This window comes from Podarcis vaucheri (genome assembly GCF_965113315.1).
Source record: "Podarcis vaucheri genome assembly, chromosome: 1".
NCBI lineage: Eukaryota > Metazoa > Chordata > Lepidosauria > Squamata > Lacertidae > Podarcis > Podarcis vaucheri.
In genome coordinates this window covers 113,812,935-113,840,199 of record NC_138759.1, presented here as the reverse complement: position 1 = coordinate 113,840,199, position 27,265 = coordinate 113,812,935, and the positions used below count along the sequence as shown (strand labels likewise).

General features: G+C 42.4%; 1 protein-coding gene across 1 annotated transcript in view; it reads right to left on the bottom strand.

The window, feature by feature from the left end:
- Positions 1-25,180, bottom strand: part of LOC309540320 (uncharacterized protein) — a 39,821-nt gene extending 14,641 nt beyond the window's left edge. Inside the window, exons 1-23 of the mRNA XM_082237119.1 lie at positions 24,977-25,180; positions 23,495-24,063; positions 21,578-21,598; positions 20,085-20,144; positions 17,865-17,918; positions 17,266-17,310; positions 16,221-16,247; positions 15,977-16,021; positions 14,933-14,977; positions 13,803-13,856; positions 11,764-11,832; positions 11,293-11,361; positions 9,368-9,436; positions 6,137-6,205; positions 5,515-5,583; positions 5,349-5,417; positions 4,594-4,662; positions 3,295-3,366; positions 2,453-2,521; positions 2,273-2,344; positions 749-817; positions 218-286; positions 27-95 (exon numbers count right to left, since the gene is read on the bottom strand). Coding sequence (XP_082093245.1) covers positions 27-95; positions 218-286; positions 749-817; positions 2,273-2,344; positions 2,453-2,521; positions 3,295-3,366; positions 4,594-4,662; positions 5,349-5,417; positions 5,515-5,583; positions 6,137-6,205; positions 9,368-9,436; positions 11,293-11,361; positions 11,764-11,832; positions 13,803-13,856; positions 14,933-14,977; positions 15,977-16,021; positions 16,221-16,247; positions 17,266-17,310; positions 17,865-17,918; positions 20,085-20,144; positions 21,578-21,598; positions 23,495-24,063; positions 24,977-25,133 — 1,980 coding nt within the window. The 5' untranslated portion in view covers positions 25,134-25,180. The remainder of the gene's footprint in view (positions 1-26; positions 96-217; positions 287-748; positions 818-2,272; positions 2,345-2,452; positions 2,522-3,294; positions 3,367-4,593; positions 4,663-5,348; positions 5,418-5,514; positions 5,584-6,136; positions 6,206-9,367; positions 9,437-11,292; positions 11,362-11,763; positions 11,833-13,802; positions 13,857-14,932; positions 14,978-15,976; positions 16,022-16,220; positions 16,248-17,265; positions 17,311-17,864; positions 17,919-20,084; positions 20,145-21,577; positions 21,599-23,494; positions 24,064-24,976) is intronic.
- Positions 25,181-27,265: the final 2,085 nt, after the last annotated feature.

Sequence of the window (27,265 nt, the reverse complement as noted above, 5' to 3'; positions counted from 1 at the left end):
AAATGTCCACAAGTGCATTTGCTTACAGGTGGGCCAGGGTACCCATCTCCCTTTGGTCCAAACGGTCCCGGTGGTCCTGGATGCCCACGATCGCCCTGTTTGCAAAAAAAGAAGAACATGTTCACATTTTTCAACAGTTGTTAGTTGCTAGATGTTCATTTTCTATTTTTTTAATTTGTTTTTTGAATTTAAATGAGTATACCGATTTGGTTATTACCTTAGCCCCAGGAATCCCTATTCCCTGTTCTCCAACTGGGCCAGGAGGTCCTGGTAATCCAAGATCACCCTTCAATTAAAAAAAACCCACATATATAACCAAAAATATACATATGCAACTAGAGAAGTGAATTTTGAATATTATGTACTATCCTTTTAAAAAATGAATCTGCCTTTATTTAAGGGCTGCTACAAATGTCACAAAATTCCCATATGAAATGGATTACAACTCATGCGCAGGTGATGCTTGTGAACACACATTAATTCTATGATGTGGAGATGGTCTTTCTTTTGGCCAGCTCTGACTGGCTTTTTTTCAGTGCATACACAGACATGTGCATGTTCACGCATGATGATCCACATTCAGATTTTGCAATGGTTTTGACCCGACAGTGCTTTTCTGGTAGAAGTCTTGCCATACTTGGTGCTCAGTAATATCTCGGATTCAAGGACCGTCGTAATTGCAACCATCGCTAGGCCCATTACTATGTCCAGACTGAACATTACGAAGCAACAGAAATGAGGCCATTACCTTTGGTCCCATAATGGCTCGTCCAGGGAGACCTGGCATTCCAAGACGCCCAGGTGTACCGGGTTCACCCTACCATTATAAAACAACAACAACAGCAATGACTTTGTAAAGGAACAAAACAAAATTAATAAAAGATCATTGAGATGTGAAGCTTTTTAAAAGGGAAATTCCCTTATTCCGAATAGGATTCCTCGCAAGAAAAGGGAAAAGTTGACAGCTATGCTCCTAAGGGCTCATCCACCCTTACTTCTTTTGCCCTGCATGTTCTTGACGCGGGTCTGAGCTTTAAAATTCATATCCAAGAGCTCTCACCTCCCTCCTGTTTCTTTCTCCAGGAAAACCCACTCTTTGACGCCAATCAGAACAAACAACAAATCAGGTTTTTTGCAGATTGCCATTAGTTCAATTCAGCAGTAAAGAGCAAGTTTTCCCAGGGGAAGCGCCAGGGCTGGTGGGGGTGGGGGGTGGAATCAGTCAAGCACAGAGCTTGAAAGAGCAGACCTATGCCTTGAAATGCCACATAAAATGAATTCAGGATGAGCCCATGGTTTAGTGAGGGCTCTGTTTTCACTGTGGGCCTTTCTAGATAGGTGGGTTGTTTTTGTGAGTCTATTCTGAAACTTCTCTTATTGGCACAATAATCCTGCATTAATGGCAGATTTATACTGACCCATCCACACACCACACATCCACTTAATCCGCTGTTCACCAACGCTTCCCCAAGTCACACCACTGTTGCTCTCTTGTGGGGCATTTTTGCGTTCACCCCAGTGTGGTTCACCTTTACTACATACACAGCACAACAGAACAATGACCCATCCCCTCCAAGAGCATAAAAATCAATATGGCTCACCTGAGCCAACAACCTAGCCCACCTCCCTCACACAAATCAGCCACTCCGCAATCAACTAAACAGAACCAACCAAGCTCGGGAACCCCTAACCTCTCGCAATATCAATAAAAATAAATGAATACATAAACAAAGAACCTACCCATGTGATGTGACACCCCCCCACTACACTAAGAATAGGCAAAAGAGTGAAAGACCAATATCCCCATCTTTCTCCCCTCTCCCCTAACTGCAAGATGTCTATGAAAAAAATGTCTCTCATCAAACGTAAAGGAACTGTGAGAAAGACCATGAATTGAAAGTGGAGACAATAGATGTACCATTCCCTGTTTACCTGTTTGCTTTGTAACACAAAACCCCCTATAAAAAGTATTTTTATTTTTTTTAAAAAAGAAAAATATGGAACAAGTACTGATAAAAAAAGGAAGCACCACAAAACATTTGCAGTAGCAAACAGTACTGAAAGTGGCATCGCCTATTGCCATCCAGGTAATTTCATGAGCACAAATAATTACAAATGCATAATAAAAGGGACTTCTGGAGGGGCTGTTGCCTTTCCTCCCTTGGCAACTGCTCCACCACACCAACTTCTGACACCAGACGTGGTAATAAAATTAATTTAATAATAATAATAATAATAATAATAATAATAATAATAATAATAATAATAATACTTTAGCCCCTGCAGGTCCTGGCACTCCAGTTGGTCCTGATAATCCACGTATACCTCTTTGACCTTGATCACCCTAGGAAAAAGTTGAAAAAGCTGCTTTATACAAAAGCTACTTTAACTTTCTCAGAGAAGGTAATAAAAAGCACACATAATTTCATGACAATTATAAATAAATTCTTGCCTTTTCACCCTGTATGCCAATTCCAGGAGCACCTTCTGGACCACGGGGGCCAGGTAATCCTGGTTCTCCCTGCAAAAGAAAAAATGATAATGTGGTAGCATATCATTGTATATATTGGTGCAATTCAGCGGCTAAAATATTGCTCTGTGAATCAAGAAGTCCCTGTTTGGAATTCTCCCCTTCACCAAGGACTCATTAAAGGCCCCTCCAGACTGGTGGGTTTTTGTGTGTGTGTTTTTGCAGGCGTATTCTGCAATGTGTCATTCATGCAATAATAGAGAATTAGCAGTGAATTTATACTGGGCCATTCACATATCATTCCATTTTATCTGTTGTTCTTCGATGCTTCCCCAGTGTTGCCGCATTTTTGCTGTCAGGAGGGGCACTTTTGCACCACAGGGCAACAAAAGCAGGACAACAACAACAACTCTGTATATTATTAGGAGAATATCTATGTTAGTGAAACTAGCATACCAAAATTATTTATATGAAGAAAATTGCTTGCAAAAATTTGAGTGTTTTGCAAAACTGCATAAAAATGTGTCTACTAGGAGAAATTCACATTAAATGCTGAGGATTTTTGAAAATAATAATTTCAAATTGCTGCAGGAATCTGGACAAGGGAATTTAAAATTGAAAGAAAATGAGGAACCGAGAGAACTGAAATTGGCAGATCCTTCCATCCCTTTCTCTAGGTGTTATCATGTGAGTGTGTCCAACGCATCACATCACACAGAACTAATCCCTTGGCTATAGATGAAACCAGCCTAGATTTGCCAAATGGCATTTACAGTAATTCTTTTAATTTTAGAAACAGACACGCTCAAATAAAATAAGCAAACCTTTTGGCCTGGTGCTCCATCTTCTCCTGGCAGGCCAGGTAGACCTGCTAGTCCTGAAGAACCTGGTTCCCCCTAATGTCAACGAGAAATGGAAAGTTAAGGACACAAATAGAGCCCAACTGGATCAGACCAAAGGCCCGTCTAGTCCAGCATTTTGCTTTCTCAGTGGCCACCCAGATGCCTCTTGGAAGCTGACAAAGCGTGTTCTCCCTAACAGAGAGCACGTGTTGCGGTTGGGGGAACAGGCCACCCTGTCATGACTAGGCAAATTTGGTGGAACCCTAGCCTTTAAGAGGTTAATTGGGTTGCTGGGGAATTTTGATTGTTGCCAATTCGGAGGAGGGGTCAGAGGCTTTAAATACAGAGGCCAGGCGATGGGACGTCCTCTTGGCCGTTTTGCGCCGGATCACCCGCCCCCCTCCCTTTTATAGGGTGGTTCTTGGTTCATTGATCTTGCTATGCCTGTCATGGGGTCGTCCACCTTTGAATGGGGGCCTGGTAGGAATTTTGCCATTTGGCTGATTGGCGGTGCCATTTGGTTTTTGCCTACTGCGTAGCAAATCGTCACAACTTGTAAGGTTGGCGGTTAGGCATTGGTTAATTGGTGCTTGGAGGGGTAAGTGCCTACCCCTCCAAATGATGCGGAAAGGGAATTCCGTTAAAGGAATCCAGGGGCTTGCCATTCTTTCGTCCTTGTCCGTGGAGCCGGACTTGGGCCGTGCAAGCCCCACCGGAACATGAGGGTGAGAGGTGTTGGACTGATTCCCATCCTCACTTCTCCCCAATACTTGTTTCCCATGCTGGCTTCCGGTGGTGCCCGGAAGTGCCAGCTCTGTCCTTGGGGGGCAAGGACAGATAGTCATAACCAATGCCTAAGCAACCACTCACATTTTTTGTATTTGAATAAAGTTGTGGCCAAAATTATGCCAAAAACTTAAACAAAAATTGAAGTGTGCAGTGTGAATTATTTTTGGGGGTGGCACTGTGGGACTCAACACGCAAGTAAGACACAAGCACAGCAGCATTCTCCTCACTTGCGATTCCCAGCAAATGATCTACATTGCCTTTGATATTTGAGGCAATATATAGCCATTGTGAACCGGTAGCTGTTGAAAGCCTTTCCCTCTCTCTCCTGTTTCTGTAATCCCTGGTACTCAGTTCTCCTAAATATACAATAGAATTAAGTCCTTGAACTTTAAATACGCGGGGGCTACTTATGCAATGCAAAAATAATTAAATGCCTTATTATAATGCAGTTTTATACAGTTTTAATATACAGCTTTTAGAATGCTACTTTACCTTTGCTCCAGGTTCTCCAAGACCTCTTTCTCCCGGAGCTCCAGTTTCTCCTGGTAAACCTTGATCACCCTTAAACAAAACAAAACGATATGAAATGCTTGAGCAACATAAAAAACATCTGCTCAGCTTATTCCGTCTTCAGAGAGAGACGATGGGAGTACATCAGTAGAGAGCAGCACCATTTAAACCACTATATACTTGGCAAAATTGAAATGGTAAAAATAAAATCCTGAACACCTTGGCAGGGCTTCCATATCACACTAAGCTACGGTTTAGTTTTATGTGCATGAGCCCAGCATGGCTGAGAAAGAGGGAAAACGGAGGCTTTCACTTCAGTTTTCAAGTTACTGTGGTTTCTTGTTATACCCAAACTCCACTCCCAACCACATTTGTTGTTGATTACACTGCCCACATGCAAGAAGTTTGCTTGGTGGGGATTTCTGCCAAAATCCCACATAGTTATTTAAAAATCAAGCAGTTGCAGTTCTGGTTGTCAGCAGAGTGACTGAAAGAAAGCACATGGAACCTGGTGCGAAAAGAAACTGGTAACACTCAATAATACATGATAGAAGGATAAATAAAACACAGGGGGAGACTCCTTCAGAGCTACTTTTTCCTTCAACTTCTCCAGTTGTCAGATTTCAACTATCTTGCTCATCACAGCCAGCTCCCAGCTGACTAAAGCCTCCAGCCAATCAGAGTCTGCTGTCCTGCAGACCAATCACAGAATTAAACCCAACACTGACTTGGCTCACCTTTGGTCCGGGCAATCCCTGTCCAGGTGGCCCTCTTGGCCCTGGTGGTCCTTTGGGGCCTTCTACTCCCTAGAGAAGAGAAGATGTCAGAAAATGAATCCTGGAGAAAGAGTTCCCTAAGCAAGGCTTAAGCAATTTTTAAATACCTGCAAGCACCAAAACTCACCTTCTCTCCTTGAAGTCCAACACCAGGTAATCCAATAGGCCCAGGCAAACCAGGCGGGCCAATTTCACCCTTATAAACAAAGCATTGTTACTTAATACAAAATATAAATGCAAGTTACTTAGGCTGCAATCCGATACCCAGGAGTAAGCCCCACTGAACTAATTGAAACTTAGTTATAATAGACACATATAGGATTGTGCTGTAAATATTCACTGGGTACAATTTGGACCAGCTCCTTCGAAGCCATTGGCATAGTCTCAGTACAGAGACGTTGACAAATGTATGCTATATTTTCTTAGGACGCATTAAATGCCAGCCTTTTATAGATGCTGTCTCCGGCACAGTAAGGAACGTGTACAGTCTTCTTTTCTTTTTGTACCCCAGAACTTAACTTTCCCACAGAATGAAACCCTTCTTATTTCATCTCACACTTTACTATGAAGAGATGTTAAAATGGGCTTTGGGTAGTTTACTGGGCATAAATCTATCTGAGAAACTACAGTATTGTTCAATCACCATTGAAAAAGCAAATTCTTTATTTTGCTTCATTACACTCTTTGTGACTAGTATCAGTCACAGGTCATTTAGACTTTGCAAATCCCCTGGCATATTTACTGCTCACCTTTTCACCCTTTATGCCAATGCCTGGTTGGCCTCGGGGTCCCTTTGGACCTTCAAAGCCACGATCTCCCTGTATGGAAAGACAAAATCGCATAGAGGTTAGAAAATGTGATCTGTGCTTTATCCTTAAAGTACAAATGGACTGATTGCTGGCAATGTAAGGATATAATTCAAAAATACTGAGAATGCAAAAGGCAGTGCTTGGAGTTGATTTTCTCTTGTGCATCAAAGAGAGTTCCCCGCCCACCTGATGAGATCACTGTTGAATTTGAAAGTCATTACAAAGAGATGAATAAAATGATTTATCTTCTTTCCATTTCAAATGTTTATGTTCTGGTCCTGAATTCTCCATATTGATGGGAAGTATTCAGCGCTTGCCATATAACAAGCATGGCTTTCTTAATGTATATGATTTATTTACATAAAGATCATGATTCACCTATTGCATGCTTTTTGGCAATGTTATGCTCTCTTATAGTGGAAAATATTGTTATTTATTTAAGGTGCTTAGACTCACCATTTTTTTGTGAAACCAGAGTGGTTTCCAGTAATTTAAAACTGCAGATGGCCAACAGCACTATCACCTGCCTAGGGAGGGGAGGAGCCTGAATTTTCTTCCGCTTCGACACCCTCCATAAGGGAAAAGAGTTAAAAGGTCTCAGACAGGTGATTAGTCCTGCTAAAACTGAAAGTACCAACTCTCTGTTAAGCACTGTGTGTTGCAGACCCATGTGCAATGTGCTCCTGGGGACGGAAGGCTGAGGCGGCGAACAGGTGGAACAAATTGGGAAAACATCTTAAACTTGAGCATTAGTCACAACTTTATAGATTACAAATGTAGATAGGCTTTGGCTTAAGGTGCTGGGTGTGTATTCTGTATCAGACTCCTACAAGATGGCTGGAGTTTTGGACAGGGTCATGTCACTTCAAGATGCAGGTCAACTAAGCTGCCCTACCCCCAGGCCACCATTGGAAATTCTAAGGCCCGTTCACTCTCCATATGGCTTCAGGACATAAGCTTCCATGCAGATCCATTTACCAGGGTACCCTGAGATTTTGCACCTGCTCAAGGACAGGGGTGATGCACCAACTCACTGCACCCCTGGAAACAGACTAAGGATTCAACCCAATGCCTTATCTACCACACAAGCCACTGGATACAGAGATCCACCACTATCTTCCTATTCCTTTGCACATTGTGTTCTTGATGTAGCCAGAGATGTGGGTGGAGAAACCCCCCTTTTCCTCAACCACATTACCCCAGCTGGATCAGGCTGTTGATTAGTATCAACAAGGAACAATCTTTTGCTTCTAATACTTCTTTTATATATTTTGAAACTTCTTGTTTTAAAATAGTACCCGTCAATCTTGAAAACAGGCCAAATGTTTGGTTCTTCCTTTTGACAGGTTTGATTTTGTTTAAAAGCGGGAAATGTAACATTATAATTTGCCTAGATAAGAAAACACTTGAATGTACAAAGATGTATGAGAAGCCTTACATATATCTGTTGACATTTCATCCTTGCCTTTCTGAAGAACTAAGTTCTATTAACAGTGGAGTTCTGGCTAAATGCCAGATTGGTTAATTACATTTGTTCTGCCTGTTTAAATCTCCTTTGTAGTTTCAGTTTGTTAATGCATTCTTTACTTCACTAAGCTGTTGTGAAGTGTTGCTGTGTGTTCGCAGGGAAGCAATTGCTTCATATCTTCCCAGGAATGGTTTGATTTCTACAGGCGTGTTCAGCTTTATATATAAAAAGAGAGATGAGCTGAATTTTTCTTTTTTCCTGCTACTGGCTGCATTCCTAATCATATTGATTTGAAATAGTAATTGTTGGTTCTGGCTTTATATGCTTTACTTGTGGTTTTAATGTGCAAGTGTACCCTGTCTGGTGACTTAGGGGTGAAGAATGGGTCATAAACAGTTGACAAAAATAAAAACATACCAAAGATGCTATAAGATATGATAATACAGTGGTACCTAGGGTTAAGTACTTAATTCATTCTGGAGGTCCGTTCTTAACCTGAAACTGTTCTTAACCTGAGGTACCACTTTAGCTAATGGGGCCTCCCACTGCTGCCGCCGCGCTGTAGTCATGCAATTTCTGTTTCCATCCTGAAGCAAAGTTCTTAACCCGAGGTACTATTTCTGGGTTAGCGGAGTCTGTAACCTGAAGCGTCTGTAACCCGAGGTACCACTGTAAAACCATTAGGGATGTGAGCATTCCTGTGGAACCACAGCACTCATGCAAATGAAGCTTCCCACAGGTGGGCAAAAGGTAGATAGATCCTAATCTACTGGGGAATCTCAGGGTGATTTGTAACAGATCAATAGGAATTATGGTCTGAACAATAGCAAGGGGGGGGGGAGCTTCTTCCCACTGCCTAAATTAGGCTGTGCAGATAAAGAAAGCTTGAAGGGGAAACCAGGACTAGATTTGGGTAGGGCCAGATTGTAAGCCCAGACTCAGCTCTGAAAACAAATTCCTGGGTTGAACATGTGTTCCGAGGCACCTTGTTCCTTAACTCTATGTCCTCAAAGCCTCCACTCCAAACCACTACTTTGCACCCAGGTCTGACTGGTGGACCTTGAGGTTGTAGTAAAAAACAAAGTAGATCCTTCAAGTCTGAAGACTGCCCAGCCTTGCCATAATGCATAACAGCTTTGTTTACCTCTTACCCTCTTCTTGGAGCATGCCCTAGGTCGTTCTGGGGAGTGGGGAGCTTGACTCTATCTTTTAATCCAGCTTCCTCCCTCCACTTGGTTAAGAAATATAAGTCCAGATTGTTGTAACAATTGTTTTCTCAGAATTTGTCTTCTGTACCATGAGAATAAATAAAAACAGTTGAAAAAAGAAAAGAAAAATATAAGCCCAGAGCTGATGCAGCTTGACTGAATGGAGTGGGACAGCTCTTTTATGGCCTATGTCACTGTACAATCTTAGATTCTTACTGTGGCTAATGTTGTATGCACATGGCTTCCCAAAACTGTGGTGGGAGAGCACTGAACGCAGAATAAATGGGAGTGTGTCCACAGCCTAAGTGCTAAAGTTGTTATTGATGTTGAACAGGTCTCCAGCTACAGCGTGCAGGTTCTGAGGACTGGGTTACAATGAAAAGCAACACATATCTATGTACGTTTTGATAATTCCAAGTTTGGAAATGGGCTTGCACAAACACTTTAAAGGTCGTTTATATGCCATGGCACTTTTAAAGCAAAACTATTTTGTACCTTTGGTCCTGGAAGCCCTTCTCCTGGAGATCCTCTTTCTCCCTGAATACCTTGCGGTCCTTGAGGCCCCTGTAAAAATGTTTTTGAAAGCAAAATTCTGGAAATCAATAGCAAATCAATCAAAGTAGGATCTTCATACATCTTTGTGGTTTGGAGCCTAGTCTCAACCTGCCCTAAATTGCTAAAGTAATGCTATATTTGTGAAAAGCAAAAGTAGCTTTTTTCATGATACATCAAACAGCAGACAGCTATGAACTCCAGGTATAACAAGTTTTACTGGATTATGCTAGGAGTCCCCCCGCTCCCGGCACCATTAAAGAAAGGCTTAAACATGTGAGCCTGCAAGGTTTACCCTGTAAAAGCCTGAAAATGCAGTCAAGTATAAGATCAACTTTAATAATAGATTCTTTATGGGCTCACTCAAGCTTAAAGTTAAGCAAGTCTTTTAAAACAGATGCAGTCATTTGCACACATTCTAGGGAATTATTTCCATATTGTCTTGTTTGCTGAGGATATTGTGTGTGTGTGTTTGACAGAACCCCTAGAGCAGGGTTTCCCAAACTTGTGTCTCCAGCTGTCTTGGGACTACAATTCCCATCATCCCTGACCACTGGTCCCGCTAGCTAGGGATGATGGGAGTTATAGCCTCAAAACAGATGGACACCCAAGTTCAGGAAACCCTGTTCTAGATGCATTGCAGAGGATGCTGATGACATACACATGTTCTATGGTGCTGGAAACTCACACAGAGTGTAGGCCACATCTAGTAGGAAATATTATAGCTTTGCATAAGTTGAGACGAACCCCCTTCCTAAAACAAACTCAGTATTTCCCTGCAGATGAATGTTTAAAATTTATTTCATAAAATGTATATACTGTGTTGATTGTAAGCAACAAACCCCCACCCCGCAAGTGGTATACAAAATGGGCGGCTGGCACTGCCAGTATAACTGAAGAACTACCAGGATCCTTTTGCTAATTAGTATGTTTCATTCTCACTTCTAAAGTTATGTTTGTATTTACTACGAAAAGTTAGAAACTATCTCAGAATGAAGCAGGTAAGTGGATGTATAAATATGAACAAGAAATTTGGAGGTTGCCAATGTGGTGCCCTCTGGATATTGTTGGGAGTCCAACTCCCATCAGCCTCAGTCAGTGTGGCCAATAATCAACTGTGATGGGACTTGGAGACCAGCAGTATTTGGAGGTCCACATATTGGCTACTCCTGAAACTGGATGAGTAAAGTGTAAACATTTGTAGACACCCCATCCCCCCAAAAAGGGAACTGAAAATGAACATGCTATAGAAAAGGAGAACAAACAAGTCAAGAAGAAGAAGGTGGGAGACAGGAAACTACAACAGAGGGCATCACCATAGTCAAGAGACATGATAGAATTAACACAGTGGTCATAGTTTCCATAGATGGAAGACAAAAACACAAATGGAAAATGGAAGGAAAGAACACAGCTTAAAGACATCGAGAACAAGAGTTGGCAGTTGCTCAGATAAAAGAATGAAAAGACCAAGAGGTATCTCTTATTCTTCTACAATCACACTCCCGTTCCATCTGAGCCAAAGAAAGACATGGAGGGATAATAGAAGGATGTCCACAAACCAGATACACAAATGGGGTGAGATTACACAGCACAGAAGAAACAAGAAAGCAATCAGAAAGAGAACGAGGTGAAAGATCTGGAACACAGAGTTGCAGATCATCTCCATTAAAGAGATAACTACTTTGGAAAGAACTTGTAAGAGAAGCTGAATAAGAAAGGCTGAAAAAAGTAAAGAACCAGGAACCAAACCTTTAGTGGATCAGAGCCACTCTTTCCTTTAATGTGCACTGATTTTTGCATATAAAGGTGCAATTATTTATTACTAAGGGATTTCCCCCCTGTGTGATCTCCCCATGCACAGTACATACCGGTAAACCTGGTTCTCCAACTCCAGGTGGCCCAACAGGGCCTGGTCTCCCTGTTAAACCAATGTCACCCTTCAGAAAAAAATATGTTATGTTTGGATTTGAACAAAATTATGGACACTGAAATGAAGCTGCATTCTTTGATTTAATACAGTTGATATTAAGAAGACTAGAGGGAAGTAAAACAAATCTGATACCAGTAATAATAACTTCATTTGCCCCTCTGTCTCTCTAGATATGTCAAATTTTATTACCAATAAACTACTAAGAGTTACACCATTCTGTGTGTTCCCTCCCCCCCCCCTTTTAATAGTATGAATGTATTTGAACTACATCCAGAATACCTTTCAGGTATTACAAAGACATCATTTATCCTTGTTTTAAGTTGTTTTTTGGTTGTTTTTTTTAATCCAGCCATATATTATTTCAGCAGCTGTCCTTTTGCACAGTAGGCTATATGATTGGCATTTTTACCTTGGGGCCAGGCAACCCTACTCCCGTTTCTCCAGTCAGTCCAGCAGGGCCAGGCAGGCCTCTTTCGCCCTTTAGAAAATTGCAAAACAAGAGAACTGATTTCAACTTTTTGATAGGTTTCAGAGAGAAGAAAACCTGCTCCTCCCTCCCTCCCTCCCTCCTGCCCTTAAACTAAGGTACAATAAGACCACAATTTATATTGGGGCTAAGTTCCAAAGCCAAATTCTGTATGGTCAATTGGGGTTCAATCTTAAATGGGATTGCCAAAGCCATTTTTCCTGGAACCTCAACCCCCTTTTAATTTTTTGCCACACGTGTAAAGCTGAATGTGCGCAAGTTAAATGCTTGTAGGTTGTGGGGGCATTGCTTTCGCAATATGTATCATAATGCTTCTGCCATGATAAAACTGGCAGATTGCTTGGAGTGGGAATAATAAATGAAACAAGACTGGGAAACACATCCAAACATAGAAGGAATTAGCAGAAGTAGAAAAGATGAGTGGGTTTTCCTTGTTGTGCTCCTGCATTGAACATTGGTTTGCACCGCCCTGTCTTGCCCTGCTTGTGAATTCCAGTTTAACAAGGATAATTTCTAAAATCAATTCTGGAATCAGAGCGTGCCCACTATGTTGCAGCTTTCAGTTCCTTTGCATCTTTTGCCCCTTGAACAATGTCATGGCCCCGCTGATACACTGCCAGAAAAAGAAAAAGAAAAGCAGTCTTGATGTGACTGAGCATATGATTGCACCAATATATTTTTTAGTGTGCTATTTCATCAATGCACAGCAGTGCTTTTTGGGGTAGAACCGCTAATATTCCGCGGTGGGAGGTGTTACAGCTGGGCATCTGGGCCCTTGTGGTGATCCAGTTCAGGGGCAGGGGATTGATGCCCCCCTCATGCCAACCCTGGCCATGTCAGAATATGACACTAAAATTTAATTGGGGATGAAAGTAATAGATGCAAAATTGGAAATTGCCCACATGGAAACTGACCCAACCACATGTGCCCAACTTGAAGCGGATTTTACAATCAACCCCCCTCTCCATGCTCTTCTCAAAAAAAGCACTTTTGAAAGAGTCTAATGTGACCTTCTGGGTTGCTACATGCATGGTAACCAGCATGAAAGCCAAACGCAAGCTGAATTGCTATGAAGACTGTTTTCCTCATGGAATACAGAACAGCATGGTAACAAAAAATAATCTCAAAGTGGAAGAAAGCAGTTGTGTGTGGATCTATTTCTTACTAATTAATACTCATGTTCTGTCCCATTGTTGGAGAGATGGCCTGGAGAAAAAATAGCTTTCTCTTGCTTTTGAGAAGAAATTCAAGTGTCATAAAAAGCCTCAACAAGGTGTTATTTATGAGCTGTGCTTTAATGGTTCCCTGCGGCTTAAAGCCATACAAAGCTCTGAATGGGCTGAAGTGCCTTGAAGGGGATTTTTTTGTGATGTGGAATGTCATATGACATCTCACTGTTGAATGACAACAGAGTTGATTCTTGCTTCTTAGATGTTCCATTTGGTGGTTTTGCAGACATGGCCGGAAAAGTCAGTTTCAGCACAGCTAAGATGGATAGAATTCATAGCAGAGGAAATATCTGAATAGTAGCAACATTTTCCTCAGGGATGAAGAGCTTGTGGGCCTTTCCAGATGTTACCAGATTACAATTCCCATCATCCTTGATCATTGGCCATGGTGGCTGAGGTTGATGGGAACTGGGGAGTCCAACCACACCTGGAAGGCAATGGGTTTCCAAGCCATGGTTTACAGGGGCAGCCAGTGTGGAAACCTCCATAGGTTGTTGGCCAACGGTTCCCATCATCCCATACCATTTGTCATGATGGCTGGGGCTGAGAGGAGTTGGAGTCCAACAACATCTGCAGGGCACCATGTTTCTTTTTAACAGTTTTTGGTTTTCCAGTTTCATATGGTGCATGAACCGGGCCAACGTGAGTGAAAGCAAAAGTGGGCCCCAAAATTGCAAAGGTAGCAGCAGTTTCTCACAGCGTTTAGAATTAAATTAATGTTAAGAATCTTGCCTTTGATCCTTGCATTCCTTCAGGTCCTTGGTCTCCAGGCAGTCCTTGGGAACCCTGTTAAACAGGAAGGCATTTTTTATTTATTTTTTAAAAAGACCTTGGCCGAGTGCATCGTTAAATAGGAATATGACTGTTTTACTTCAATCCACACAAAACAGTTTATTCAGTGTTCAAATAATTGTGATATTTGCCTATTACATTCACTTACCATCTGTTTATCCTGGTTTGTTTTGCATTGGAGATGATTACACTGCCTTTCGTTTCATGGCCTTCAAAAACCTGTATCATATGCATTTGTTTTTTTCCATTTGAAGCTCTGATCTGTAAGTTTCTTTCAGTCTGTTGTGCTTTTAGCTCATAAAACCCATTACTAGCAGACTGGCAACCCACAAGAAAGGTCTTTCAGCTTGCTGTAGAATCCTGACTTGGGCATTGCTACCTTAACCGTATTAGGCTAATGGTTAAAGAAAATGGCTGTGAAAAGGCTTTCCCTTCTCTGTGACCACAACCCCCCCCCATGTGTGTTCCCCACACCCTTTGTTAAGGGTATGTGAGGACTACAGAGACTAGTTCTCTAAATACAGGAAGAAACAGAAGGTCAGTCATTCATCTGCTGTTAACCATGGGTTACTGATTTATTTCATTTATTAAGCACATCCCATAAAACATCCTGAAGTGATTTGACTATGACAACACCAACAATAAAAACATATTTCGAGCCCAATACAAACACAGAGAGACAGAAAAATCTCCACTTAAAAGCCTTGTTGGAAAAGGAAGGTTTTCAATAGGCACCTTAAAAACATAATACTAGAGATGGTACCGGTCTGATACGTAACAGGAGAAAGTTTCAAAGGGGAGGTGCCGCCACACTAAAGGTCTGATTCCTACACTGTACAGAACAGACTTCTGGATGAGAAGTATCTACAGGAAGTCCTCACCTGCAGAGTGCAGTGATCAGTTGGATATAGATAGCCCACAGTTCCAGGGACATGAAGAGTGATGGGATGGGAAGTTGGCATCAGTGACTGACAGCCAACATATAATTCAGAGAAGGGACAATTTAGCTTCAGAAAGATGGCAGCTAGCACAGTCTTGAAGCAAAGCACTTCCACTCTTTGTTCATTTACCTGAAGACCTCGGAGGCCTCTTGGTCCACCTGGGCCTTCTGGACCCTGAGTGATAAGAGGAGAAATTATATGTGAGCCCATATACAGTGCAAAATATTCGAAACCGTACAGTGAATCACCAGCAAGGGAAAAACAAAATGATTCAAATGTGGGAAGGATAATTGAAACGTGGGCAGAAAGGCTAACGTCAAACTAGATATTTAAAAATCCAGTTTGTATTATCACACTCTCTGCAAATATGTACCTAGCATTTCAGGACTATTTTCTCTCCCCCATAAGTCTCTCTTTCTCCCTGCTCCTACCCATGACACCCAGTGTGGTATAGTGGTTAGAATGTCAGACCTGGACCTGGAAGACCAGGGTTCAAATCCCCACTCAGACATGAAGCTCACCGGGTGACCTTGGGCCAGATCCTGCCTCTCAGCTTAACCTACCTCAAAGGGTTGTTGTGGGGATTAAATGAGGAGAGGGATAACCAAGTACACTACCTTGAGTTCCTTGGAGGAAAGGTGGGCTATAAGGGCTAATAATAATTATTATAATGGTATTGTTTACACAAAGGGATGCGGGTGGTGCTATGGGTTAAACCACAGAGCCTAGGACTTGCCAATCAGAAGGTTGGCAGTTTGAATCCCCGCGACGGGGTGAGCTCCCGTTGCTCGGTCCCTGCTCCTGCCAACCTAGCAGTTCAAAAGCACATCAAAGTGCAAGTAGATAAATAGGTACCGCTCTGGCAGGAAGGTAAACGGCGTTTCCGTGCGCTGCTCTGGTTCGCCAGAAGCGGCTTAGTCATGCTGGCCACATGACCCAGAAGCTGTACGCCAGCTCCCTCGGCCAGTAAAGCGAGATGAGCGCCGCAACTCCAGAGTTGGCCACGACTGGACCTAATGGTCAGGGGTCCCCTTTACCTTTCCCTTCCCTTTACACATTGCTCACACTACTATTGTAGCACTGGGCCTAGAAGTTCTATGAGCGTTACCATTTCTGATTATACAAGTCCTTACATTACAATCTGATGTAGTTGACCATCAGATAGTTACTTACTCTGTCGCCTTTTATTCCTGGTGTTCCACATTCGCCTCTTTCACCCTTAGATTGAGAAAACGCAATCAATCATTAATGTTATGTCAGAACTTTTGAAAAATGTGTAATGTCCTTGCCAGTGCTTTATCCCCCACCCATTCCCATTCTATTTCAGATGCTAAATTCTTTGTCCTCAAATCAATATGGCTGTATTGGTCTTTAGCATGAAGCACCTAGTTGATTCAAGAAGGCGAAAAATCTGTACCTTTTCTCCTTTGTATCCAGACTTTCCCTGATGGGAAAAAGAAGAAGAGCAGAATGCATATTGATTAAATTGCTACTGACACTAAACAGTAATCACTAATTCTCTGTTCCTGCTCCCCCCGCCCCCAGCTATGTTTTTAGCTGCTCCTATTTTATCTGTAAGCCGCGTTGAATCCCTGTCAAGGGAAAAGGTGTGGTATATATACATATATCAGCAGCAGCAGCAAAATTTACAGCAAGTACTAGGAAAGTAAATCTTACTTATTAATCCAGAGTTTTAGAATGAGTAACAGAAATGACAAATTTATTGGCTGGCTCCATCCAGCTTGCTTGGCTTGCATTTGGTGATTAGGGTCTCTTTGCCTTTGGGGTGGGGAGGCACTGCCCTTTCCCTCTGTTTCGTTAGAAACCAAACCCTAGAAAAGTTTCAGGAGTTGCTCTGCAAATTTCAGAACGGGTGCTGCTTTCCATCACTAGATCTGTGTGATGAAAAACACTCCAAAAACAGACCAATGAGCTCTTGTGTGTAGAGTGAGTATGAAAATATGTAAAAAGCTGGTTCTGCAAATGCCATTGGGTATCATTGCGAGTGCCAAAAGCCAGCCATTTCCTGTGTGATTCCAGTTCTGGAAATACAGCAGAAATATTGCTGACATGATTTGGAAGCACACGAGCAACCTGAATCACATGACAGAGGTTTGATGTGAGACCTTAGGACTTGGGAGTAGCAATGGCTCACATGTTGCTAAGTTATTGTTCAAAGTGGATCTTACATAACCATGAGTAGAATGAGCAGCCTTTTAATGCATTTTATTGCCCTTTGAAATTGCTGCTTACAAGTTATTTTCTTCACACCCTTCTTTATATTCTCTTGCATTTTAAGAAGGCATACCCAAAAAGTAAAAATGAGATCAAAAAGGAGCAGTGATATATATGGGGCAGATGTGTTTTTAAATAACAGAGTTTCCCTCAAAGTAAATAAATACATAATAGAATACACACACACACACACACACACACACACACACACACACACATTTTTTTACCTCTGTTCCATCTCTTCCTGGAATTCCATTTAAGCCTGGCTCCCCCTAGAAGCATCAGGGTGTTGGGTTATTACTTTGCTTAACGTTCTGTAGTCAGTGAAAATGTTCTCAATTTAAGTTAAGATTACATTACATATTGCTGAAAACCAGATAGGAAAAATGTACCCTGCTGTTCAAACCAGCTCCATCTTCAATGCAAAACATAATTCATATTCAGAAATGTGAATGTTTTAGAACCGTGGTTCCCAACATGGGGCAACCCCCCACCCCCCACAGGGGGGCACTTTGATTTTTAAAGGAGGCAATTCGAGAATGAGTTATTAACAGTTAATGGCCTTTTAGGCTTCCTCCACATGAATAGGAGTTCACTTTTTGAATAATAAGAATTATATGTCACGGGGGGGGGTGTATCAGGGTTTTAGAGATTCTTAGGTGGGTCCAAAATAAAATGTTGGGAACCACTGATTTAGAATGATTTATACCCCCTCAGTTGTAAACTCCCATGTGGCGACTGATCATGCTTTTATTTCAACATCCTCTTGTCTTAAATTACTAATGTTAATCAATGAGCATTTCAATTAAATCAAATGTCACGTTACCTTCACGCCCTTTGGACCAGGGGCTCCATCATCACCAGGACGACCCTTTTTACCCTGGAAGCAGAAAAGCAACAGAGGGGAGTTAAATGAAATGCCTTGTGTTTAAACTTCATCTGTTAATTGCATTTTTAAACATGCAAAGAAAGGGGAGAGACCCCTTGGTTTATATTCTTACTATTAAGAAAATGATTCTATGAGTGCAGGAAATAAGTAAAGTTCTAAAGATTTCCCTCTCACACCTGAAGCTTAAAAGCAAGTCATGCTCCAATCAGTGCAAGAGCTATATTGGTCAGAATGCATTTTCCCGGGTCATTCTCAGCTTTTAAACAGCTCATTGGTAGATAATAATGTTTTCATGAACATATGTTTTCTGTTAGGGTGTTTCCAGGTGCCCATTTTTTATTAAGCATTCACCCTGTGCAATTAGATGATGTTATGCTAAAGCAAGTGTTGTTGTTGTTGTTGTTGTTGTTGTTGTTAATTACATTCATATACCACCCTTCATCTGAGGATCACAGGGTGGTTTACAGTAGAAAAGCACAAAAATACATAACAAAACCCTACACTTTCCAGTGCATTTTCCCACTACAGTGGTACCTCGGGTTACATACTCTTCAGGTTACATATGCTTCAGGTTACAGACTCCGCTAACCCAGAAATAGTACCTCGGGTTAAGAACTTTGCTTCAGGATGAGAACAGAAATTGTGCTCCGGTGCAGCAGGAGGCCCCATTAGCTAAAGTGGTGCTTCAGGTTAAGAACAGTTTCAGGTTAAGAACGGACCTCCAGAACGAATTACCGTATTTTTCGTCCTATCGGGCACACCGGCCCATAGGACGCAGCTTTTTTTGGGGGGGGAATGAATAAAAAAATCCCCCCCCGCCGCGGCTGCCGCCCCAAGCCTTGCACACAGCTGCCCGAAGCACGGGGCACCCTCCAGAGGGCTCCCCGTGCTTCGGGCGACAGGCTGCCGCCCCAAGCCTTGCGCGCCCGGCGGGACCTCCTGCCGGGCGCGCAAGGCTTGCGGACACTCGCCCGAAGCCTCGCGCGCCCAGCGGGACCTCCTGCCAGGCGCACAAGGCTTGCAGACACTCGCTGGGGCTGCAGGCTGCTGCCCGCAAGCCTTGTGAGCCTGCGGGAACTTCCGCCGGGCTTGCAAGGCTTGCGGATAGCTTCCTGAAGCCTGGAGAGCGAGAGGGGTCGGTGCGCACCAATGCCTCTCGCTCTCCAGGCTTTAGCAAAAGCCTGCATTCGCCCTATAGGACGCACACACATTTCCCCTTCATTTTTGGAGGAGAAACAGTGTGTCCTATAGGGCGAAAAATACAGTAAGTACCCGAGGTACCACTGTACTTGTTGCAAATTAATAAATAAATATATCCAATCTTTTGGGGAAGCAAGTTTGTTGCACAAGACCTCCCAAGCCACTTACAACCACACAACATGAGATTGAACCCCATCCCAAAGAGTCTAATGGCTGGAAGTGCTCTTAGACTCTTTGCGGGGGGGGGGACACACACCATGATTTGATTCTAAAGGTGCTTCAACACTTGGCATTTAGTGTGAAATTGCCATGCTTTGCTCAGTTGCTTTTTGTAGGGCATCTTCATGGCACCATCATCCAATCATTGCCATGCTATATTTTTCATGTGGTTCTTCTGTCTTTTGTCAGACCATGAAGCAGTCCCTTCCAGACAGGTGTTTATTGTGAGACTGGTGATTCTCATGCGCGCAGGGTTTCAGTAACGTTCACACATCATTGGCATCAACATGCCAGTTTATATTCCCCCCCCCCCATCATATAATGCTGATTTTCCCTTTCCAGCTGCAATCTCTTCATGAAAAACCCTTACATTTTCACATTCACACTAAACCATGATTTGGCTTAGCATTACATTATAGCTGTTATGTAGGTAGCCCTTATCTGTACAGCTGAATGTGAAGGCTTTCCACACAATCAAGGACCCTATCATTTATGAATGAACATCTTATTCTCTCTGGATCACTCAGCTGTTGTCTCTGAATATGTATTTAATGAAATAGATAATACTGGTAATTAATAAAATAATGCCACCAAAAAGATTTATTTTTTAATTTTGCAATGAAAAAAATAAGCGGTTTTTGTAAACTACTCTGGGATTGTTTACAATCAAGTAGTGTATAATTTTTTAATAAGATAAATAAAATAAGAAGAAAGTAAATGGGGGGAAAAGATACTTACAGCAGGGCCAGGAAGACCCCTTTCACCTTTTTCACAGTTACATATAGGAGGCTGGGGACACTTGAAATAGAAATAACCATACAAATTAATCATCAGTTCCCACCTAGGCAGAAAGCTCTACAGCTCTTTTATTTTCCTATGATTTATTTATTTAACCATAAGTAGGAGAGATCTAATCTTGAAAGAGCATCCTATTGCTTTACAGTACTGAAAATGGATGCTGTTTTACGGTACAGTTTTCTAATCAATATTTTCACAGTTTCCCCACAACACAGTCAAAACTTACATTTCTCATTTCATTATTGAATCCATACTTCTTGTTCATGTTTCAGCTTTCTGGCTGGTGCTGAATTTTGTGTTCCCTATTGAAGTGATAAATTTACAAATATCTCCATTTCAGATTTTTCTAGTAGTCCTGGGTGAACTATAGCTGGACGGAATCTCAAATGTCTGTGTGGTGTAGAGGTACTCTAACAACAGTGATTTGGTTCTTTTTCATATACAGCAGAGTTAAACTTTGGTCTTTGCTACCACAAGATGTTGTGACTGCCACCAACCTGGATGGCTTTTAAAAAAAGGGATGAGACAAACCCTTCTTTCAAGAATATCCATGTATACTAGTCATGAGGACTGTATTATGTCCAGGATCAGAGGCAGTATGGTTTGGAAAGCCAATTTATTAGCACCACAATCAGGACATTATAATTGTGATTGTGTCCAGCTTGTGTGATTTTCACAGGCATCTTGTTATCCACTGTGAGAAGACAATAAAGGTAATAAATAAAGGTAAAGGGACCCCTGACCATTAGGTCCAATCGTGGCTGACTCTGGGGTTGCGGCACTCATCTTGCTTTATTGGCCAAGGGAGCGGGCGTACAGCTTCCAGGTCATGTGGCCAGCATGACTAAGCCGCTTCTGGTGAAGCAGAGCAGCGCACGGAAACGCCGTTTACCTTCCTGCCGGAGCAGTACCTATTTATCTACTTGCACTTTGACGTGCTTTCAAACTGCTAGGTTGGCAGGAGCAGGGACCAAGCAACGGGAGCTCAGCCCATCGCGGGGATTTGAACCGCAGACCTTCTGATCGGCAAGTCCTAAGCTCTGTGGTTTAACCCATAGCGCCACCCGCATCCTGAGAAGACAATACTGGACCATAAAGACTAAAATGGCCTCTGGCATGTTGGAGGAAGGCTCTTCTTATTTTCTTATGTGATACCCTTGGGAGTTAGCATTAGGTTATAGATATATTCAAACTATTGCTGGAACCGGAAACTACAAGATGCATCAAAGACCAAACAAATTTACATTTTCTTATTTCACTTTTTAGTGCTCATCATTTAGCAAGACTTATTCTTCTTTTTCTATTTGTTTTAATTTACTGAAATGGTAATAATGAACATAGTTTTGGAAAGATAGTTTGTTGTTTCACCACCACTCTTAATTTAAAATGCTGTAGATGTAATCCATCGTCCCCAGTTCACAGTTAAGACTTACCCCTTCTTCTGCCAGTTCTTTCTGGGGAGACAAATAAGTACAAACAAAATTAATTATTTTATAAGTAACAAGGCACACTGTGAGAAAAATGAAAAAAAGACTTTGCTGGCTGGGAAGGTGCTGACATAGGGCCAGCATATGCCTATTTCTTGTACACAAGCACAACAAATCATAGGAAGAAGCAGAGTAGTATTTCTGGTTGTTCAAGGCATAGATATGTGCTCCCTAGAGATTCAATTAAAACCCACAAATTAGGAATGCAGTGTTAAATATCACTGTATAAAAGCCTATCATCATGTAAGGAATGTGTCCCCAGAGTTCAAGCACTGGGGATGTTTAATCCAAATTGGAGAATTCTATGCTGCAAACCAATTAATTTTGATGGAATTCTTTTATTGTGAATATTGATTATGAATGTTTACATGTAAATGTTTGAGTAACTGGTTTTGCACTTTGTAAACTACAGGAAGCCCATAACTTATGTGCAGTTAGCTTGTGCACATTGAGTTTTACAGGCATGGTAGATAGATAGATAGATAGATGATAGATAGATAGATAGATAGATAGATAGATAGATAGATAGAGATAGATCTGGGGGAAATGGCTTTGGCAATCCCACCCGCCATTGAACCCATTAAGTTTTGACTAGACACAATATTGGCTTTAGGCACTGTTATGTACTGAAGTTCTCACCCTGGGCCAGCAGGGGGATACTGTAGATAGTTATGCAAATGAAGGATCGAAAGTGACGTTCAGTGATTGGATAGTTTGTATGCAAATGAAGGATCGAAAATGACATGCACGATCCTTGAAACGTTACCCTTATGTACGTTGTGGGCTTACCATACTTAGAAGCAATGATATTAAATATATAAAATGAAGACTGAATGAATGTCATGATAGAAATATTGCTTCTACCCCCTAAACTAGCCTGCTGCCCCCAGGAGGATGTTTTCTTATGGTCAGTGTCCAATCCAGTCACCTTCCGCATATGAAATGCAAAGGGGTACATATTCCCTTTTGTCACTTTCTTCAGGCAGCAAAATGTCTAGGGCCCAGTCCTAGTCAGCACCCATTAATATTGAATTGACACCTTAAAAGTTCAGAATTGATTATGTGGCCTTGTGAATAAAAGTGAAACCAAGTTGTGCAGCAGCAACAAAAAATCTAGTAGTGTGTGTGTGTGTTTAATAAACTACCACAGCTGAGATAATGTTGAAGCTATGGCCTTCTTCAGTCATTCTCGTTCACATGGGAAGGAGGTGAGAGGAAAGCCATGTTGTGTGAAGGGTGTGGCCTTCTGCTCATGTCAGTTTTTGGGTACAACTCATTTGTGAAAGGACTGAGACAGATGCTGTCACTCCCTGCTTGAGCTTGAGAAATGCTGCAGTTGAGGTGACACACACAGCTGAGGAATGGGAGCTGGAAGTGGTGGTTGGCATCCTTCAAGAGATAAAAGAGCAGCATCTAGGGGTCACAGCATGGAGGAGGGGTATGGGAGAAACAGAGGAGAAACACAGAAGAGAGATTTACGAGTAGGTAGAAGGAAAAGAGACAAACTGCAAAAGAAATTTATGTTGTCTCGGTGAGGGCAATGAGGAGGGAATAGAGGAAGAATAACGGGCAGAAGTGGACACTGTACAGGAGGTGTCAGGAGAAGAATTATGTAAGGGAAGGCAGGCAAGAAAACATTGCATATAAAGCAAAACACAGCAGAGTCCTGTGATGAAAGGCGGGTAACAGAACTCTTTGAGTACGTTCCCCACCAGGGGCCACTTTGAGAACAAGAACTCCTGGGGCGAAGAGCAGGGATAGAGACGACACCATTATTATAATACTAGAAGTGCAGAGTACACTTATATTCTGTTAAGTATAATATACGCTTTATATAGGCCCCACTGAAATCTTTGTCCCTACCATTTCTTTGAGAATTCTCTCCACAACTCCTTTCTCTTGCAGATTGAAGACAAACCTGGATGCCGGGACACTGGCCAGGAGCCGAAGCTTGGCGGCATTGGCCACCTCCTCGGCCACTCTGGTCATCCCCACTGTGAAGAACACAATGCCTTGGTGTTTAGCATCGGCAGTGGCTGAGAAAATATCTGGGTTTCTCGGGTGGTCCACTCCGTCCGTCAAGAGCACTGCTACTTTCACGCTACCGTGAGTCCCCTCGGTCATGTAGAGCTGCGTGAGGTTGGTGATGGCGTAAGTGGTGTAGGTGCCGTGGCCGATGTAGGTGATGGGGGCGATGCGGGATTTAAAGGCATCTGGGCCCTTCCAATCTCTGAAAGTTTGCTCAATGAGGACAGTGCTGCTGTACTGCAGCAAGGCCGTCCTCCAGCTGAGGGAACGTCCAGAGCTGAGCTGCAGCCCTTTCATTCTGTCCACTATCTCCAAGATAAACTTCTTCTGTTGTTCGTGATTGAAGTTCTTTGCACTCTCCGAACTGTCCAGAAGGAAAGCCATTTCCAGAATGCAGTCTTCATCTAGAAATAACGCGTCACCAGGTAAATAATTTACATTACAGCCACATTACGGGAGCTATGGTTTGTTACAGTTCTCAAAAGCATCTACCCTCTCCATAGAGAACTGGGGCTCTGGGGCGGCAGGAGGGTGGGGTGGGGGAGAAGGGCCTCCGAACAACTCTCTCAGCATCCTTCACAAACCACAGCTCCCAGAATTCTTGGTGGGGGGAGGCATGACTGTTTAAAATGGTACTGTAGTAGACCACACTGAGAGCCAGTTTGGTGTAGTGCTTAAGAGCGTTAGACTCGTAATCTGGTGAACCGGGTTCGCTTCCCCGCTCCTCCACATGCAGCTGCTGGGTGACCTTGGGCTAGTCACACTTCTCTGAAGTACCTCAGCCCCACTCGCCTCACAGAGTGTTTGTTGTGGGGGAGAAAGGGAAAGGAGAATGTTAGCCGCTTTGAGACTCCTTAATGTAGGGATAAAGCGGGATATCAAATCCAAACTCTTCTTTATATATATGGTGTGAACGTGGCCTAGGTTAATCATTTGATAACTGTAGAGAATGTTACTCCCATTAGAGTTGGGCTGAAGTGGCAAGAACAATTTCTCAGCAGTCCCACCCACTTTGAAATCGACATTTTGCCAATATTTCAGGGGTGAGGTGAAATACAATTTGGGGGAAAGGGAATGTGAGCAGCTGCCATTTTGTGTGTTTTTTACCCCTGCCCCATCCCAGTAAGTAGCAGCAACACCACTGTTGGGAAGTGGCACCAACCCCATCACACTGGCCACTCCTGCCTACCACTTCACCACAGTCCATCCTCACAGGTGTGTTCAGACTTTAATACATTTCAAAGCAATCCCATCCAGATAAACTTTGGGATCAGAACCGACCATTTCAAAGAATCTGTTAAAATTCAAAGTAGTCACCTTGGTCACTTGGACTGGGATACTTTTCTACTGCATTTGAGAGGAATGGTTTGGGCTTCTGTTTTCTGATTCCATTTCTTTTTTCTTCGTTGGTGTTTTGTGCCAAAAAGACTTGGTGGTCCAGCAGGAACAAAAGCCACCATATCCTAGAGGGCATGGTTTGCTTTGTTGGCCAAAAAGACACAAGAAATTGTGATTGCGAAAGCAAAAAGACACAAGAAATTGTGATTGCGAAAGCAAAACAAAGCACACAATACAAAAATGCAAAGCAAACAAAAGCTAGTTTTCTACTTGCAAAATGGAGATTGCCTTGTTACCACCTTAGTGAAAAGGTTTTATGATGATTTTTAATTGTTCTTTGATGGCTTTTTAAAATGTACTTTAATTTAATGTACATTGCTTACAAATGTCAATAATTAAACAGTACAGTGGTAACTCGGGTTACAAACACTTCGGGTTACAGACTCCGCTAACCCGGAAGTAGTACCTCGGGTTAAGAACTTTACCTCAGGATGAGAACAGAAATCGTGTGCTGGCTGCATGGTGGCAACAGGAGGCCCTATAGGTAAAGTGGTACCTCAGGTTAAGAACGCTTTCAGGTTAAGAACGGACCTCCGGAATGAATTAAGTTCGTAACCAGAGGTACCACTGTATATAAATACCTCAAATAAACAAATAAAAGCACATGATCCATTCATTTAGCATTTCCTAGGAAATGTCACTTGCAATGATACCACTGCATGCAGCAACAGGTTTTGCCATATTTACTATGTCTAAAAAAATATTATTTGGCAAATTTATATCTTCTCCTTCCTCCAAGGAGTTCAAGCAACTTATAGTATTTAAGTTATATTTCATTTCCACACACACACCAACAGTCCGTAGACTGCAAACATGTGGACAGATTGTTCATTTTAAATTCTATAATACTACAGCATCTAGGTTAGAGGCACTGAATAGTCATAAGTAACAACAACAATAATCTAGAAAGTACTTTACAGTAGCTCTTCAAGGTAGGCTGATTGAGAATGACTTGCGCTAGACCACCTGGAATGCTTTCTGGCAGATCAAGGATTTGAATTCCTACCCCAATGAGTACAATTTTCTAGCCACTATGCCATACTGGGTTATTCCCATAGGTTTTGTCCCACTCTGCTGCCAAAAGACGGCAAGCAGTCAAAAGGTCCAGAGTGGAGCTGAAGGACAGTTAGGCAGAACTGCACAGCAATCTTTGCTTGCCTTCCATAGGTTGAGGTGGTGGCACAGCTTGAAACTTGAACAACGACAACAAAGAATGTGGCAGATTGTGCATTTACACCCGCAAATTAATTTTTACCCATATGTTTCTATTTAAGAGGGATGCATTACATATAGATCAGTATGTCTCATTTAAGAGGAATCTGTTGCATATAAACAGCTGCCCCAAGGCCTGGTATTTGATGCCAAAATCAATGTCAAGTACCTGATTCTATAATAACTCGCATGCTGCAACGATTTCGATTTAACCCCTGGGAGCTGTTTCCAAACATGAAATTGGGATTTAAAAAGGAATAATATTCACACCAGAGATATAAACAAGCCCCGTGCCTCTGTCCTTCAGTTAGTTTTACAGTTTCCTCTGCTGTCACTTTTATGGCTTGCTGGTGGCAAAAACTGCCTTGATAAGAGTTTGTTGGGGAGTTTTAGCCCTCCTTGCAGAGATTTCACTGCCCTATATTCTACACACAAAGTCCCAGCATAAACACAGACAAAGTGCCAGTCACATGGATTTTTTTTTTTTTTTGGCAGCGATAAAGATCTCCCGACACATAAATCTGCTTCATATATCTTTTGTGTATTGGTTTCAAACCGTCTGAGGAATGAGCAATAAAAAGCCTACAGCAATCCAACTCCCTGCTAAAAGGCTGGTGCCTATAAAAGATATCTTAATTCTTGCACAGTTTGCTCTTGCACAACACTGCAGTCGTCTGGGGGCAGACAGGCAAGAGAGGATTCTTACCTCTGTCTTGTTGGATGCACCAAGTTCTGTGGTGACGAGTGCTGTATCTGGAGGAAGAGACTTCTGCCTGAGGTTGCTGCCTAGGCTATTACCGGCTCAGAGCCTTCACTCTTGAAGTGAATTGCAGAGGGAGTAGGAGGGGGGAGCAGGAGGAGAAGAAAGTTTGACAAAGGAAAGGGACCACTCCTCCAATCATCTAGTTCCACCGAAAGCTACAGCCACACTGACTCAAATTCCATCCAGGACACATTTATTCACACTTGTTTTACTCATCCCCAGGCTAAGTAAAT